The 18458-nt window shown below is 37.8% G+C and overlaps 2 protein-coding genes across 2 annotated transcripts; both read right to left on the reverse strand.

The window, feature by feature from the left end:
- Positions 1–5762, reverse strand: LOC311295051 (uncharacterized protein). The gene is made up of 4 exons (XM_084416234.1): positions 5640–5762; positions 3135–3175; positions 495–821; positions 1–292 (listed from the first exon to the last, which is right to left on the reverse strand). The coding sequence occupies exons 1-4, from the start codon at positions 5699–5701 to the stop codon at positions 159–161; spliced, it is 564 nt and encodes a 187-aa protein (XP_084272360.1). The 5' UTR covers positions 5702–5762; the 3' UTR covers positions 1–158.
- A 1581-nt stretch (positions 5763–7343) lies between these two features.
- Positions 7344–13559, reverse strand: LOC311295020 (uncharacterized protein). The gene is made up of 8 exons (XM_084416191.1): positions 13268–13559; positions 12289–12624; positions 11916–12200; positions 11713–11832; positions 11527–11565; positions 11399–11431; positions 8048–8397; positions 7344–7812 (listed from the first exon to the last, which is right to left on the reverse strand). Exons 1-8 carry the CDS (start codon positions 13362–13364, stop codon positions 7762–7764), a joined length of 1311 nt encoding a protein of 436 aa, XP_084272317.1. The 5' UTR covers positions 13365–13559; the 3' UTR covers positions 7344–7761.
- Between the last annotated feature and the right edge of the window lie 4899 nt (positions 13560–18458).

The following is an 18458-nucleotide window of genomic DNA, read 5'->3' on the forward strand; positions in this document are numbered from 1 at the left end:
AAAAATATTTACTTTACAAATTGCGCAAGCAAGAAAGGGGTTCAAACTTTGTCGGCTTAAAAATCCCTGAGTAAATGTAAAAAAAACTTTCATTTTTCAACAAACAACATTTAAACAAGTAAAATTTATACAGCAATGGAACAATACAATGAACAGAATCAAATAAATTGCAGAATGAATCCAGATAAAAGTAGTAGGAGTTGCAGAGTTGTTCCCAGGCTTGTTTCTGTGCCATGGCTTCTTACTCGAGCTGCTCTGTGTTCTGTTACTGGCCGTTCTGTTACTGGCCGTTCTGTGGAGGCAAAAATTAGGAGTACAATTAAACGCTTTGAAAACTATTAGATATTTTGATAATAGACCAAAATATGTGTGGTGTGCTATCTGCCAAGCAAAACAATATTGTACAACATATTTGACTATTTATACCAACTCTGTTTAGATTTCAATCACATAGAAACTCCAAATGTATAAAATTAGGAGGCATCACAACACACCTTTGACCACCAGTCGTGTACTGTGATGAACTCCCACATCTGGAATGAAACAGATGTATGTTCCTCCATCGGAGAGCTGAAGATCGGTGAGTTTGAGAAAGATCTGGCTGTTCTTGAGCTCTTCAGGTAAAACTTCTGCTCTGTTCTTGTACGCTGGGTCTTGTTCCTTAACAGAAACTTCTCCATGGATAATATCGTACACATTCCTGGTGTCGTTGTGTCTCCAGTAGACTGTCAGTTGTCTGTCTTCAAGTACAATTCTTCTGTGACTGCACAGCAAAACGACAGAGCCTCCTTCAACGCCTTCAAATACCGGATGCAGAGAAGCTAGAGAAAACAACTTTTTTTAAGTTTTACATAAATTTAATTGTTCTCTATTATTATGCAGTGGGGTCCAAAAGTCTGAAACCACATTGAATATTTAATATTACAATTATTTCTGAATTTATAGGTCCGAAATCAAGTGTTGTTTAAAAATTTACATTGATCAGTGACTCTTTGTACAGTCAGATTTTATTTCATTCAAATGTAAAATGTTCTTTGGAACTTCTTAAATCATGCTGGAAATGTTTTGCAAATAAATTGTAATGGCAAAAAAAAGTATTAAGTCATAAAACTGCAAAGTAAAATATTTCACTAGTAGTTTCAAACCATAGTACCCTACTGTACAGTACAGTATAGTGATGGGAGAAAAGCTTCGAAACAATTGAACCAATTGCTTCGCAAAATTATTCACTGTTTCTAAGTGTTCAAAACTCTGGCGACCCCTGCTGGTCACAACGGTGTACTTGCAACAGATACTCAGGCCAAACATGCATAAAACACCTTTTACAAATCCAAATGTTTTTAGCGCAATTTTCCACCGGACAAAATTGCGCTTGTTAACTCATGATTTCTGTTCTGTCTGTGCGCACCAATCTTGCACTTCTATCTACTCCTCAACCAGACCACCTAGAGACTTCGGGTTTTCGGCATTATGTTAAGGAAGGTCTAATCTCGGGAACGCACAAAAAAAAATCCAGGAAAAGATTTACTATCTCTTAGTGTTGTGATCCCATGAGGTGAGAAAATTGCGCTAAAACACTCACTGAGTTTTTATTACTTTTTTTTTTTTTGTAAAATCGATCAAATGCAATTATCTAATAATCTAATAAGATTAATTATCAAGTGTCTGTGTAATATGTGTTCTTTTATCAATTTCCAGGGCTTGTTTTGTTTGTTCCATGGATTGCTCAACTAAACAAACCAATAAGAGACTACTACTATTATTTCCTTCAATTATACTACTGTCTCATTAAAACGTCCACAAATTGCTAACACCCCCCCCCCCCCCCCCCCCCCTCTTCACTACATCATTACCTGTGTTAAAATATGAATTGTTTAGCCTACATATAAGAATATTTCTGCACACTGTATTTGCAAAGTGAATTTTGTTGAAGGTTTTTTTTTTTTTGTGACAATGTAAAAAAGAAAATTTAATAAAGAGAATGTAAAAAAAAAAAAAAAAAAACGTCCACAAATTTATAAAACTGATCAGAGATCAGCTAAAACCCATATCTGTTCAATGGTTCGCCACTGCGGGTCGATCTCAATGAACACGTATGATTCATGGGTTCTGCAGTGATCATCGCCCCCTTACAGTCTATGGTCAGCAGGACTCGTTTACTGAAATCATGTGACTTTGGCAGTTTGATACACGATCCGAACCACTGATTCTAAACAAAAGATTCATAAAGGTTTCTAAGCTTCACCAGAGCCCGTCTACGGAGAGCCTGCCCACTCCCTATTAAGTCCTATTGTACCGAATTTTGGTTGTAGTTCCACCAGAGTTCCACTGGGGGCGATCGCCCATGAGTGCAGAATGAATGGGAGTCTATGGGGCTAGACGGCTAAATTTGTCTCTTTCACCCGATTGCCGTTGAGAAATCTCAGATTCGATAGTAGGTTTTGCAAGTTCAACATGGGTTATAGGTCGAAAGTTGAATGAACGAGTACTTATGTCCTTTCGATTTCTTACAGGTTGAGTTGTTGTTGCCCATAACACGCTAGCATTCTGCTAATGAACGCTGATTGGTCAGTGAAGGACTGATTACGACCAGAGATACCGCTTGATGGCATCGTGGCATCCGAAGCGGGACCAGAAACAAACAAAACAAAAACTCGTCTAGCATGTGTATTTACCTGTGTCAGCTGTGTTGTCGATGCCTCAAGAGAAAAGAAAGTGCAGAGCGCGAAAGCACCAGAGTGACTGAAGGATTGCCGTAAAGCAGTATCTGGTCGTACAATGTGTATGACGTCATTGACACTTTAAAATACTTTTTAAAGCAAATAAGTGACTCTAAAAAATCTAACACCCAGCAATGTGTAATTTCTTTGCATCTCCTTTCGAATACAATATTCAAATTACTAGACAAAAAATTATATCCTGAGAAAAGTGGATTTTGATGGGTATACTGCCATAGACCTCCATTCATTCTGCACTCGTCCTGTGAGCGCCCTCATATGGAATCAAAGTGGAACTGCAACCATTTCAGAAGCCGGAAGTGTACTGAGAGTGAAACTTCTCGCCTTATTAGACATTCTCTGGCTTCACGAAGCAAATCAACCATCACTACTGTACAGTATTTGCTCTGTTCTTACCTGTATCTATTAACAGTACCAACAGATATATGAAACAGCATCTGAAAATCAAGAGAACATTAACAATTAGGCTATGTTGAGCAATGTCAAGTGCATAAAAAGTAATTTAAAATATTCAGCCATTTCCAAAAGAATCATCAATAGATACAGACGGTTGGTCTGGGAACGCCCCGTCACGTGATGTGAATTTAGCCCGTGGGGGAAAACTATTAGTAATCCTATAAGATTTCTATAGTAGTGTATAATACTTCTGTGATGTTCTGTACCTCTATAGTACTTCTATAGTATCCCAAAATACTATAGTATTCCTATAGGATTACTATAATATTTTGTCCCAGAATAGCTACTATAGTTGTTTTTCATAAGGGATGTCTCATTCACATTACTAGCGTTATCAGCTGAAGGCTCGCTTGATAGGCCAATCGCGAACCTATGGAGTAGTTCGAGGTCTACACTCAAAGACTGCAGTCTGTGAGTTAGGGATAACTGTCAGCACAGTCCCTCGGCAACTTCGTACTACTGATCACCGTTTTACAAAAGGATTAATAGTTTGGAGTGAAGCATACGTACAATTGTTAAGTGACAAGGTTTTATGGAGTTATAGTATGCAACATATACGAAAGTTGATTGAGTTATAGGCTAATGTTACCGCTACAGCTACCGCAATGTCTTACCTGGAGATTCAACCAGATAACAAAATATGTCTGGAAACGACACCTCCGGCCATTTGGTTGGGTCATTGACACAGTTTTTAATTAAATAAGGGCAATCATAACCTATTGCATTTAATTTTGCAATGTACTGTTGCCGGTCGGCAGGCGTCAATGACTCGCAATAAGACATTTTTGTCATTCAAATACACACGATGTTCGCTGTGTTTTCCTCTATTTTTTACAGTCTATGGTTTTCCCCCACGTCGACTCCACCCTCGCCACGCCCCCAACTATCTAGTCTCTAGTCATAGTTGGGGTCGTGGCGAGGGTGGAGTCGGCGTGGGGGAAAACACTGCTTACATCGTGTGTATTTGAATGACAAAAATGTGGTATTGCGAGTCATTGACGCCTGCCGACCGGCAACGGTACATTGTAAAATTAACTGCAATAGGTTACATATGATTGCCCTCATTTAATTAAAAACTGTGTCAATGACCCAACCAAATGGCCGGAGGTGTCGTTTCCAGACATATTTAGTTATCTGGTTGAATCTCCAAGACATCGCGGTAGCTGTAGCGGTAACATTAGCCTATCAATCAACTTATGTTGCATAACTCCATAAAACCTTGTCACTTACCAATTGTACGTATGCTTCACTCCAAACTATTAAATCCTTTTGTAAAACGGTGATCAGTAGTACGAAGTTGCCGAGGGACTGTGCTGACAGTTATCCCTAAAGTCCTCTAGTAGCCTAACTCACAGACTGCAGTCTACTCCATCCATAGGTTCACGTCATGAGCCTGATAACGCTAATGTGAATGAGACATCCCTTATGAAAAACAACTATAGGAATCTTGTAGTATTTTGGGACAAAATATTATAGGAATACTATAGTATTTTGGGACATACTATAGAGGTATTACAGAACATCACATACGTATTATACACTACTATAGAAATCTTATAGGATTACTAGATTTCTTTTTCGTAAGGGATGTAGACAAAACTAGCCCACCACTTCCTAATACGAGTTTAACACCCACTACTATATCACACAGGGATCTACTCACACAGTAATCTCAAAAAAGAAAGCTCAAAAGCCATTTTGTCCCCATTTCCGGTTCTGTGTGTTTATTAGGAAGGATGTAGAACTTCAATTCATAATTTGTTTGTTTATTGGCGGTACAGAAAACGACACAGCAACTCTTCGGCATGATTGCCCCGTGTATTTCAATGAGCGCCAAGGCAATGTTTTCCCCCACGGGCTAAATTCACATCACGTGACGGGGCGTTCCCAGACCAACCGTCTGTATCTATGATATCTTTCAAATGTGATAAGTACCGCCTATCTTGGCTGTTACAGCCTATGGTTACAGCCTACAGTTAAGGGGGAACTTGATTGGTCAAAGTCTGTTAACTGACAGCTATTTTGCTCAAAGGAATGAATGAATCGTTAATCGTTGTGCAGCATTTAGGCTACTGTTTACAGTTACGGCGTTATGCACATGGTTCGTTATGTTTTTTTTTCCCCATATCTGTCAATGGGTGTTGAACTGAAACAGGCCATGAAACATAATTTTGAATTAATAAATTAAAAAATGTCCCTATGAATAGAGTTGTTTCTGTGGGGGAAAAAAATATATTGCACATATAGTCTACATAAATAAGGGTCATTATAGCCTATCACACATTGCCCTTTAAAACATGGTAGCCTACTACATAATGACTAACTGAAACGTTAATTTAATAATCTCACGAGTACATTGTTGTAGCCTACAATGAAAATGAATGATGATAGACTTATATTATTCAACTCTACGTCGTGCAGTTTAAATTTAGAAAGTCGTCTTACCGTCGGTACGTGTTGTGTGCGCGAGGGATATCCTCAGAATTAGCCGTTAACAAAAGAGTCATAGCCTGCTGTATCTCTGTTTACAACAACTCATATGAAGAAAAAAAGGTGCCTGTAGCCTAAGTTAAAGTCATGATGTGATTCGACAAAGCCCCGCCCCTGGTTAGTGGTTACCTCGAGTGGGTGTGGTGTAGCCTACGAGTAATTTGGAAGCTGTTATGTTTTGAAAAAGTATGTTTTTTAATTAACACTATTTCCATTAGATAACTTGTGCACATAAACACATTAACTTAAGAATGTGATGCCACCGTCATAAATGTGTTTGAAAGTTGATTTGCTCTACTCCGAAGTTTCTGAATTTCGTTAATTTTTTTTCTTACGATCATTTTTTACTCATTTCAATGCATGGAATGTGATTTTTAAATAATGAATGATTCGATTCGACTGCAGTTCAGCACATATAATCTACAAACACATCTGCACATTTAAATGTGTGACATTTTGAACAATAAGGACCAAACACATAGCTTTGATAAAAAAATATTTTTCTTTACAAATGTGTGTAGCCTACTTTTAAAAGGCTACATGTACTTAATATGAATATACATATTAAAAAATACAATTTACAAAACTGTACAAATAAAAGGTTATATATATATATATATATATATATATATATATATATATATATATATATATATTATTATTATTATTATTATTATTACAATGATTCATATAAGTAGCATGAAAATACTTAACAAGTGGAGTTTATTCGATTTTCATAAATTTTTGCTTGATTAAATAAACGCTTTGTCTATAATAAACATGAATGATGTTTTGATGGTACAAATACGTCTATATGTCAAAAGATTGAGACACATTTGATTTCTCATGTCACGACTTCTTTAAATACTTTTTATATAAAGAAAATTAAAAGGGGAAAAATATGCAGAAAAAAAAAATACTACTTTAACTATTATCTCTTTCCCTGCCATGGACGGAATTTTCCGGTTTTCACTGTTAGAGGGCGCTATTAAGCATCTCCTGTACAAGTAAGCCTACTGAATCTCCTGATCAAAACATAAGCAGAAACAAGAGATCTCATATGTAATCATATGTATATGTAAAATAACGTGATCATCAACATTAAATGAAGTTTTATGTAACAAAGTTCGGGAGGAGCATGTTCAGGTAATCATCCAATCAGCACAAGAATAGCCAGTATAAATAAAGCCTTCCCTTACCTCCTGTCTCATGACTAATTTCTCAGCATCCCATCACCACCCCATCACCTGCTCATAGATGCCTATGATCTATACATTTATAGGGGGGAGTACTCTGGGGTCGGGCCGAATTCCGAGCTCGGAGCCCTAACCCCCCGGACAGCAAGCCAAATACGCATTATAATATTACATCAGATTTCATTAACATGTGAACTTGTGAAACAGCATATAAATCAAAACTAATGTTACAGAATGAAATGTCGACCCAGAACGAGCTATAGCTTTATATTATTATTTATATTAGGGGTGTTTACGGATTCAATCTACTCAATCTATGTTTTGAATCCGTTCTGGATGTAGTCTTTGACAAAAATGTGCTATTGCTCAAAATTTTGCTTTTTTTATGAAACTTTTTATGCCACATTCAAGTTTTGAATAAATGAATAGAAAAGAATGCATGAAGCTGGAATAAAACAGAGGGTCTATTCTTTCTTTTAATATATTGCATGTTCAGATATTTGTACAAAAAAAAAAAATTCTGGGGGGCCATTACACTTGTGAAAAAAAAAAAAAAAAAAAAAAAAACACTGGTAGGGAATGAGTTAATACTAAAATACAAAAATACTAGTATAATAATAGTTCAGCGGTTTTAAAATAACATACACAAATTAACTGTTGTGTTATTAAACCCAACAATAACACAACAATGCTCCTTTCTCCTGACAAATAGGTGTAGTGTGACAAAACACATTTTATGTCAGCCTTACAGAACCCTTATCTTTATCATTAAGGCATTTTTTTCATTAAGGATGTTAGATGGTTAAAAAAAAATAGCAAAATGTTTATTTTTGTCAGTGGAATTTAAATGTAGATGATATTCAAGTGTATATACACTGGAATCAAGGGCAGGTTTGTCTCCGGCTTAGGATCCGCTCTCTACTCAATGGAATCTGTAAAAATATGGAAAGTATTTGAATGTTCCCATCAATCTACAAATTAAATTAGTCTTCCCACTACAGTGATTTTTAACTATTCACAATGAAATATGGAGCACTGACAAAGACAGAAAAACTACATATTGTATCTCTATGTTTATTAAAAAAAAAAGATGCAAAGAACATTTAACTCTTTATTAATAGTTTTCATCTTAGTAAGACATTTAAAAGCTTTGAAAGACCTACTCACATGAGCAACAATGAATGTATGCATGCTCATCTGTCCATTGCTGGTGATGTGGAGTTTATAATGTCCACAGAGTTTAGGTGAGATGTTAGTGATGGTGAGAGATCCGGTGTTGAGGTTCAGTTTTAAACTGTCTTTGAATTTGAGAATTTTTCTATAATATGGAAGTTCTTCATTGTTCGTTTTATCCAGTGTAGCTATGACAACAAATTTAGCGTTGTGTTTTTTGGAATCCGCAAACTTCCAACATATCTTCTCCATTCCCTGTATTTGAGCATCATCAGTGTGTAGCGTGACAGGTTGTCCTTCCATCACTGACACTGACGTGATTTTATCTTCCTTAACAAACACACCTGGAGAACAAACAGAAACAGTTTTTCAGATGTGATTGAACCGCAGTTGTATTTCCAAACACCAGACATCAGAACGTTTAATTAGTGTTTTTAACAAAAATAAAAAAATAAACACGGTGGCTTCGCAAATTGCAGACAATTTTTATTAACTGACACTTTGTGTCCCAGTGTCCTGAGAAGTGATTATGGAAACACATGGGATGGTGCTTTAAGCAAATGTTTTTATGCGACATTCTAATTTAATTCACAACTTTGGATGGAAACAACTAACCTTGTGACTTCCTACAGCCTGTATAACTACGGAGCCCCTGAAGGGACATGGTGGTGGGAAAAAATATGAGTTGGGAGGAAAAATAAGTAGTCAATGCTTTAGCCTTCCCCCAAGAAACTTAGCGCTCTCTCACAAAACGTTTACGTTCGGCCGAGAAACTCTTCTTTCGCTTGCAAAATGCTTTGTGTTTCCCCGAGAAACTTTGCATTCGCTCTCAAAACCTTTGCTCGACCTTTGCTTGGCAGATTGAAGATATAAGTCAATCATTCATCATAGGCTAAACTCACCCAAAATCTTTGGCTTAAATTGGAAACAATCAAACAAAAAAAATTACAAAATTAAAAATATTTTTGTCAGATCACGCATATATCATTTGACTTGTACCAACAGCCTAGGAGGAGTTTAAAGAAGTAGTTTTTTTAGAAAGTTCTAAAGGGTGGACAAATTTCACAGAGGAACAGAGAAGTGATGCACAACATGATCCAACAAGCCTGCAGTTTCTTTACACCTCCTCATTGCTCTCTGTGTTTATGACTGTGGAAATGCCAATCAATAAAGCTCATCATCCAAAGGTTGAAACCTGGATTTGCTCAGAGGACACAGCAACACCCTTTCCCCCACAGATCCCAGCAAACAGGTTTGATTATTTGTAATATCTGCAAAATACACATCTCTCCTCTGTGTGACAACTCCCTGCACAAATCCATGCAGTAGTTGTGGGTCAGTGTGTAGTCAAGCACTCGATTGATAGTTTACAACAGCTCATCATCACCTCATTTACTCATGTTTTAGTTTCTCTTTCACACACTGGCGATCATTTCAGCTTCATTCTGACTCTGAAGTTTCTCTATAGACCTGGAAATGACTCTCTAGACAAGAAAGAAATCCTGAAATTCTCACATAAATACAGTGGTCAAACATGCTTCTTTCAGCTTCGACTACTAGTAAAAGTAAAACCTATTCCGTCAAGAAAAAATTCGAAAAAATAAGATTTTACTGATTGGATTACTGTAACTCACTTTACTTTGGGATTAGCCAAACAACTAAGTCATTGTTATGAGGGTCTGTGACTGATGCATGCTAAGTATTGTGCAAATTAAATCATTACTATCGAGCGTCACCGGCGCAGCGCACCAGCCTTGTATCTCCAACTTTAATAAATAAATAAACTCAAAACAAAAGTAATGGCGGATGTCAACGGATGACTGCCGCACACACATAATAAGGCATAAACAAAACACAAAGTAAAATCCAGGCCTGGTCCTGTCTCATCCTTCACTGTCATCGCTCCTCCTCTTATGCTTCCTCTCCTCCGTGAGATACGAGGCCTCGCTCCATTCTCTCACAACCCTCTGGCTCGTCCTGCTTACCACAGATATTTTTCAAGGTATTTGATAATTCCAGTATCGTGACAGCACTATTAGTGTCGTCCGGCAGACATTTGCTGACAAATAAATGTGAATTTTTCAGTCCAGGTAACAATAAGAACGAGTAAACATTGCTGATTTACATACACTACCAGTGGCGTAGTGGACAAGAACACATGATAACCCCTCTGCTTAAAGAAGGACTATAGCTTATTCACCGTATCCCCCAGAGTTAGATAAGTCCATACACACCCTTCTCATCTCCGTGTGTGCCGTAACTCTGTCTGACGCACCCACCGCTAGCCTAGCTTAGCACAAAGACTGGCGGTAAACGGCTCCAGCTAGCATACTGCTCCCAATAATTGACAAAATAACGCCAACATTTTCCTATTTACATGTTGTGATTTGTATAGTCACAGCATGTACAAATAACAAGGTCACATGAGACACACCACCAACAAAAATACTACACTATAAAATGATTTATTGGTTTCAACTTTAAGGAATTTAATATTGCACCAACTTATTCAAGCAAACAAAGGTAACAAGTAAACTTCCAAATTTAAGTTCACTCAACTTTAAACTTATAACTATAAATGCATAATCTTAAAGGACAAGTTCGGTATTTTACACTTAAAACCCTGTTTACAGATCGTTTCTGATGAAATAGAACTGTTAAGATTAAAATTTGGACACATGCTGCTGTCCCGAGAATTTTAGGTTTCTTTCACTCTTTCACTTTCTTTCACTTTCTTTCACTTTTTTTTGCGCAAACTAACAGATTAAGAACGACTTTCAATCCAAATTGGGTTAAATGAACCCAGCGTCTTTACCCAACAGTCTAAACCCAGAAAATGCAGAAAATTAATTCTGCGATAACAGCCGGCTGGATGTACATTATCCTTATTTGGAGTTCCCATGTGCTTTCCTACAACCCACGCTGCCATCCTCTCAGTCACACCCCTCACCTGAGGAAAATCTATAAACCTGCTCCTCCACTTTTCTGTTCAACCTCACCTTATAATGTATACACCCAGCTAACAGTGAACATTTTCAGATCTTTAGCTAACGTTCTGGCAGGGTTCGCTCAACATTTAGAAATAGCTACCTAGTATCATGGTTCAGAGAAATTTAAAAAATAACATTCTCAAACTGTTTGCAAAATTCTAAAATAGAATGGAATTCTCTAACGTTCCCATTACCAACAAAACATAACCAACTTAATGTGAACGCTAGCAAAATGTTGAACAGACTTTTGTTAGCTGGGATATACGCTGCCAGTTTCGATTGTGCTTCACGACAACATGAACCATATGCTGAACAAAGACACAGTATCCTGCAATATTAGCACATGATATCTTACCGTCTGTCTCCACAGCTAACAAAGGAACTGCACCTGTTTTAACCAAAAATCACAGACTTCATTAAATAACACCTTTTGACATAGTAACTTTCAACCACCAAGATACACACAGTTGTACAGTAACTTACCATTTTGTGAACAACTGTCCTCATTATACGGTTTCCCGTCTGAGAAAAAAACAAAAAACATAGATAATGTCTTGAATGTGAATGTATATGAAACAAGAACACAGAAGTAAATGTAACCTTTCTTACAAAACTATATTTTGCATAATTAAGCGTTATTTTGTGAAATCAGCTCTAGGTAACACGTACCAGCTTGATCTGCACGTTTAAGCTTGTGTTGATGGTACCAGTAAACACCACACAAAACTGCAGCCAGAGCCAGAGCAGAAACACACACCAGCGCTATTTCACCTGCAGACAAACCTGCTGCTATAATGGAAGAGAGAAACCATATCAGTATTAGAACTGCTAAAACTTTATTGATTAGATATTAGATATCAGCGCTGTGGTACCTGCACATGTGTGACAGAGTGTGTTGATGTCCAGATGTGTGGTCTGGTTGCTGATGGGATTGTTCAGCACACAGCTGTAGGTGTTTTTATCCTGATATTCCACCTCCAGAGGTAGAGAGAGACTGATGCTGAGATCAGACGCACTGATGCTGGACAATACACTGATTCCTGCGTACCAGGAGAGAGTCACATGACTCACATTCACCACTGATGAACACACCAATGAACATGACGATGAAGAACAGTGTGAAGAGTTACTGATGATGACAGGAACAGGCAGAGGAGCTGGAAAACATCAGAGAATAACATTTTTCACTCTATTGACACAGCAATGCAATGAAATCAAACCAAATGCATCCAGAGAACTACTCACCAGAAACAATAATGCTGAATTTCTTCGGTGGGACCTCATTTCCACCAAAGATCTGTAGTTCATAATCGCCCCTGTGTTCAGTTGTGGTGTTTGTGATGGTCAGAGATCCAGTCTTGTCCAGATGCAGACAATCTCTGAATCTCCCATCAAGAACATCATCATATAATGAGACCTTATTGACAGCGTTGATGATTTGAGCTATTCGAGTGCTGTCGGTTCCAAATGTCCACAGTATGCGTTCATATTTCTGTATATTAGTAAGATCAGTGTGTAGCGTGACAGAATCTCCCTCCATCACGAACACTGACTTTACTTCACCTGTAACACCAAACACACCTGAAGAAAAGAGACAGTTTTGTGTTCCACAGAAGAAATAAAGTAGGATTGATTGATTTGGAAAAACATGAGACTGAGTAAATTATGACAGAATTAATGTTTTGGTGAACTATTCCTTTAAGTCTTATTACTCCTGCAATCCTGTTCAAATCTTTACAGATCCAAGGACAGATTTAAAGTCCCGCAGGATACAGTAACAACAAAATGGTGAATAAGAAATTAGTTCTCAGGTAAGTTCACTGAATCCTGAGTAATGTTAATGCAATAGTGAACAAGACATCAGCACAGAAACAAAGCATCATGTTGGTTTCATACCTTAAGAAAACTAACCATGGTTTACTATAGTAAAAGTGTAATAACCAAGGTTTCTTGGAAGATCGATTACCATTTGTATAACCACAGTTTTACTGCAAAGAAATATACCATGGTTAAACTATATTAGTGTAGCAAAACCATGGTTTATTTTCGTAAGGTTTAATAGGCTACTTGCACTGTAGAATAAGACGTTTTTCTTTCACAATCTCCAGACAGTTTCAAGACCTCTAGACCACAAAGACATTTTTTTTTACTTTGATTCGCCCTAAATTAATATTATTTTTCTTTAAAGTTTAAGTGAAGTGCGAAACCATTTAAATGTACTCACCGTCCACGAGTAACCCGGCGAAGATTAAAATAAACATATTTCTGTACGAGTAAAAAATGAGTAAACAAAGTCCATTGTAGTTATGAAAGTTTTCCATTGAGTGTCAGATTGATCGGTGTCATTGAGCCGGTTTTAAACGAGCAACTATTATTATTCCACTTTTCTAAGCGAGATTTTTATAAACTGACTTCAGATCGATAGATTTATACGAGTTTACACGAATGAAAAAAATAAAAATTCTCCTTCAGTCGGGAAAGCCCTCCACAACACTCAGACTTGCACCTTCTGCACTGACTGATATACAGACGCGCTTATTTTATAGCAGAAAATCCGCTTCCTGTGGTGGTGGTGGTGGTGGTGGTGGTGGGTGGGAGGGAGGGAGGGAGGGTGTTGACTTACTGGCAATCATATTTCTCTTTGTCATCACCTTGTACACAGCAGCTTTTTCTGTTTTTGGATTGCAGAAGTTATATAGGTAGGCCTAATTGAACTTTAAAGGAAATCATATGTTTGTCTTCTAGAAACTTGTTTTTATCATTATCATGAGTTTTCTAACCACAATATCTATATATCTGTAGGAGCCATTTACAGTGCTATGCATAAGTTTAGACATCCATACTAAAGTTGACTAAAAAGAGGAATAAAAAAATCATCTTTTGGAAACTGAACTTAATGCCTTAATTTAAAAAATAGGAAAAATCCAACCTTTAAGAACACCAATTTTCTTTGTGAATGAATAATGTATCGTAAATAAATAAATGTTCTTCCTTAAAATACAGGGTGCATAAGTTTGGACACCCCTATGTTAAATTCCCATAGAGGCAGGCAGATTTTTATTTTTAAGTATTTTTTTAATTATTTTTTTAGGATACTATGCATCCTGATAAAGTTCCCTTGGCCTTTGGAATTAAAATAGCCCCACATCATCACATAGCCTTCACCATACCTAGAGATTGGCATGGTTTTATTTCAGTTAGCCTAATAGCTAGTTTGATTTGCATTGAGAGATGATCTTATGGAAAGTACTCCATGCCCATCTCTAGGTATGGTGAAGGCTATGTGATGATGTGGGGCTATTTTAATTCCAAAGGCCAAGGAAGAACATTTATTTATTTACGATACATTATTCATTCACAAAGAAAATTGGTGTCCTTAAAGGTTGGATTTTTCCTAATTTTTAAATTAAGGCATTAAATTCAATTTCCAAAAGATGATTTTTTATTCCTCTTTTTAGTCAACTTTAGCATGGGTGTCTAAACTTATGCATAGCACTGTATGTTTATTGTTGGCATAATATTTTATTTTGTTTGGATATATTTATATTAGTATTTTGGACACTGGGTGACAGTGATTAGATGCACATGGTTGTATATAGGGGGCATAGGTGACAGGAAGTGGTAGCTACAGGTAGGGGGAGCCCACACCGTTCTTCTCACCAGACAACAGAGCACAGACCACGGATTAGCAGATCAGAATACACGCAAACAACCGGAAACAAGATAAGAAATCAACCGGTATGTTCATCTGTTTGTACAATTTACTACAATAAACCACAAACCTCAGCTGCAATAATCTCTGGAAAATCTTTGTGTGTCTGCGTAAAAACTTCACTCCTACCTGTGCATGATAGTAAAGCTAGAGGTACAGAGAGGCAAGGATTGCCAAAACACTATCTATCTATCGTTTGTTCTTTCTTCTGTCTGTCTGTCTTATCGTTCAATCTGTCTATCGTTTGATCTATCGTTCGATCATTCTCTCTATCTATATAAAACAATGGATACATTTCTAGTTAATCTGTGTAAATGAATTCTGAAAAAAAAAAAAATACATTTAAAAAAAAGTAATTACATTTTTGATTGGCCTTATATGTTTTAACATTATCCTTTTTTCCCCCAGCAGTTGCGGGAATCTTCTGTAAGCTTTTCAAATAAAAGCAGTGAACTGAATATCTCATCTCTGACATTTCTTTTTAGACAGATTGTGGAATCGATGGTGCATTGAGACAACTCTCACAGGTGAGCGTAAACTCACACATACAGAGATGACTGTAAGGGGTCCTGTGTGGTTTCTAGGTGGCAGTTAACTGCTTTGTTCTAAACCACAGAAGTCTTTCACATCTACCCCTGGCTCCATTCATTCTAAAATAATGCATGCAAGCCTTTCTCCTGAAACTCAACTCAAGTTGTTTGCCTCTTACAGCTACTATGAAAACAGACACTTCTTGTGGGTACAGTATAGTTCCTGTTACCAGAGAATGACTAATAAGGGGAGAAGTTCCACTCTCAGGAGCATGTTCCCGCTCAGTAAACCTCCGGCTTCTGAACTGGTTGCAGTTCCACTCTGGCTCCATATGAGGGCGCTCACAGGACGAGTGCAGAATGAATGGAGGTCTATGGCGCTATACACATCAAAATCCACTTTTCTCAGGATTTAATTTTTTGTCTAGTAATTTGAATGTTGTATTCGAAAGGAGATGCAAAGTAATTACACACTGCTGGGTGTTAGATTTTTTAGAGTCATTTATTTGCTTTAAAAAGTTTTTTAAAATGTCAATGCTTCATACACATCGTACGACCAGAGATACTGCTTTACGGCAATCCCTCAGTCACTTTGGTGCTTTCGCGCTCTGCACTTTCTTTTCTCTCGAGGCATCGACAACACAGCTGACACAGGGAAACACACGTGCTAGAAGAGTTTCTGTTTTGTTGTTAAAAAAAAAAAGTCCGCCTTAACATTCTGGCCCTGCTTCGGATGCCATCAAGCGGTATCTTTGGTCGTAATCAGTCCTTCACTGACCAATCATTCTGAACTGACTGTTCATTAGCAAGAATGCTAGCGTGTTTTGGGCAACAACAACTCAACCTGTAAGAAATCGAAAGGACATAAGTACTCGTTCATTCAACTTTTCAAAACCTGCAATTTCTCAACGGCAATCGGGTGAAAGAGACAAATTTAGCCGTCTAGCTTCATAGACTCCCATTCATTTTTGCACTCATGGGCGATCGCCGCCAGTGGAACTCTGGTGGAACTACAACCAAAATTCGGTACAATAGGACTTAAAGGAGAAGTTCACTTTTAAAAAAACTTTTGCTGATAATTTACTCACCCCCATGTCATCCAAGATGTCCATGTCTTTCTTTCTTAAGTCGAAAAGAAATTAAGGTTTTTGATGAAAACATTCCAGGATTTCCCCCTATATTATGGAGTCCAATGGGACCCAAACGGTTCAAGGTCCAAATGACCGTTTCAGTGCAGCTTCAAAGGGCTTTAAACGATACCAGACGATGAATAAGGGTCTTATCTAGCGAAACGATCGGTCATTTCAAAAATAAATAAAAAAGTTTAGGTTTTATAAGCACAAATGTTCGCCTTGCTCTGTTCTGCGATGCGCGTTCGTGACGTCACGTAATACGCAATTACGTTGAAAAGGTCAAGCTTGAAAAATTTCTGTCCTGAAGAAAATGTTCTTTTTGGCTTTTTAATATTAAAACACCCAGGATACGCACACGAAATGGGCATTTTAAAAACTGGGCAATTTTTTAAACTGACACAAATACATTTGAAAATGTGTATATGGTCCTCCTTCTGCACATTTGTAAACACGTCAAGCGTGACCTTTTCAACGTAATTGCGTATTACGTGACGTCATAAACGCGCATCACAGAACAGAGCAAGGCGAACATTTGTGCTTATAAAAACTTAAACTTTTTTATTTATTTTTGAAATGACCGATCGTTTCGCTAGATAAGACCCTTATTCATCGTCTGGTATCGTTTAAAGCCCTTTGAAGCTGCACTGAAATGGTCATTTGGACCTTGAACCGTTTGGGTCCCATTGGAGTCCATAATATGGGGGGAAATCCTGGAATGTTTTCATCAAAAACCTTAATTTCTTTTCGACTGAAGAAAGAAAGACATGGACATCTTGGATGACATGGGGGTGAGTAAATTATCAGCAAAAGTTTTTTTAAAAGTGAACTTCTCCTTTAATAGGGAGTGGCCAGGCTCTCCGTAGATGGGCTCTGCTGTTACCCACTTAAATGTGAATAATAAATAATAAATATTAGGGGTGTAACGGTACGTGTATTCGTACCGGACCGTTTCGGTACAGGGCTTTCGGTTCGGTGCACGTGTGTACCGAATGACTGAATGCAATATTTTGTGTGCGGAACATAGGTACATTTTCGTGTTTCCACACGAACATATTAAGTGGCGGAAGCCTTCGCGTTCAGCGCAAATCCCGCCCTGCAGATGATCAGAGCCCGTCTACGGAGAGCCTGCCCACTCCCTATTAAGCTCTATTGTACCGAATTTTGGTTGTAGTTCCACCAGAGTTCCACTGGGGGCGATCGCCATGAGTGCAAAATGAATGGGAGTCAATGGGGCTAGACGGCTAAATTTGTCTCTTTCACCCGATTGCCGTTGAGAAATCTCAGATCTGATTGTAGATTTTGCAAGTTCAACATGGGTTACAGGTCGAAAGTTGAATGAACGAGTACTTATGTCCTTTTGATTTCTTACAGGTTGAGTTGTTGTTGCCCATAACACGCTAGCATTCTGCTAATGAACGCTGATTGGTCAGTGAAGGACTGATTACGACCAGAGATACCGCTTGATGGCATCGTGTCATCCGCAGCGGGACCAGAAACAAACAAAACAAAAACTCTTCTAGCACGTGTGTTTACCTGTGTCAGCTGTGTTGTCGATGCCTCGAGTGAAAAGAAAGTGCAGAGCGCGAACGCACCAGAGTGAGTGAAGGATTGCCGTAAAGCAGTATCTCTGGTCTTACATGTGTATGACGTTATTGACACTTTAAAAGACTTTTAAAATCAAATAAGTGACTCAAAAAAATCTAACACCCAGCAGTGTGTAATTTATTTGCATCTCCTTTCGAATACAACATTCAAATTACTAGACAAAAAATTATATCCTGAGAAAAGTGGATTTTTATTGGTATAGCGCCATAGACCTCCATTCATTCTGCACTCGTCCTGTGAGCGCCCTCATGTGGAATCAGAGAGGAACTGCAACCAGTTCAGAAGCCGGAAGTTTACTGAGAGTGAAACTTCTCGCCATATTAGACATTCTCTGAGATGATTCTAAAGTTTTACCAGAGCCCGTCTGGTTTTAGTTTTACCCGTCGTCACTGTAACCTAAACCAATGAAATCGACTGCAGGGCGAAAAAAAGCTT

The sequence above is a fragment of the Rutilus rutilus genome (assembly GCF_951802725.1).
Source record: "Rutilus rutilus genome assembly, chromosome: 8".
NCBI classification, from domain to species: Eukaryota; Metazoa; Chordata; class Actinopteri; order Cypriniformes; family Leuciscidae; genus Rutilus; species Rutilus rutilus.

Coding starts and splice junctions, on each gene's coding strand:
- LOC311295051 (XM_084416234.1), bottom strand. CDS start 5,701: ATGACTCTTTTGTTAACGGCTAATTCTGAGGATATCCCTCGCGCACAC. Junction 3,176..5,639: donor GCACACAACACGTACCGACG/GTAAGACGACTT, acceptor CTTGATTTTCAG/ATGCTGTTTCATATATCTGT. Junction 822..3,134: donor GGTACTGTTAATAGATACAG/GTAAGAACAGAG, acceptor TGTTTTCTCTAG/CTTCTCTGCATCCGGTATTT.
- LOC311295020 (XM_084416191.1), bottom strand. CDS start 13,364: ATGGAAAACTTTCATAACTACAATGGACTTTGTTTACTCATTTTTTAC. Junction 12,201..12,288: donor ATTCAGCATTATTGTTTCTG/GTGAGTAGTTCT, acceptor GATGTTTTCCAG/CTCCTCTGCCTGTTCCTGTC. Junction 11,432..11,526: donor GGACAGTTGTTCACAAAATG/GTAAGTTACTGT, acceptor TGGTTAAAACAG/GTGCAGTTCCTTTGTTAGCT.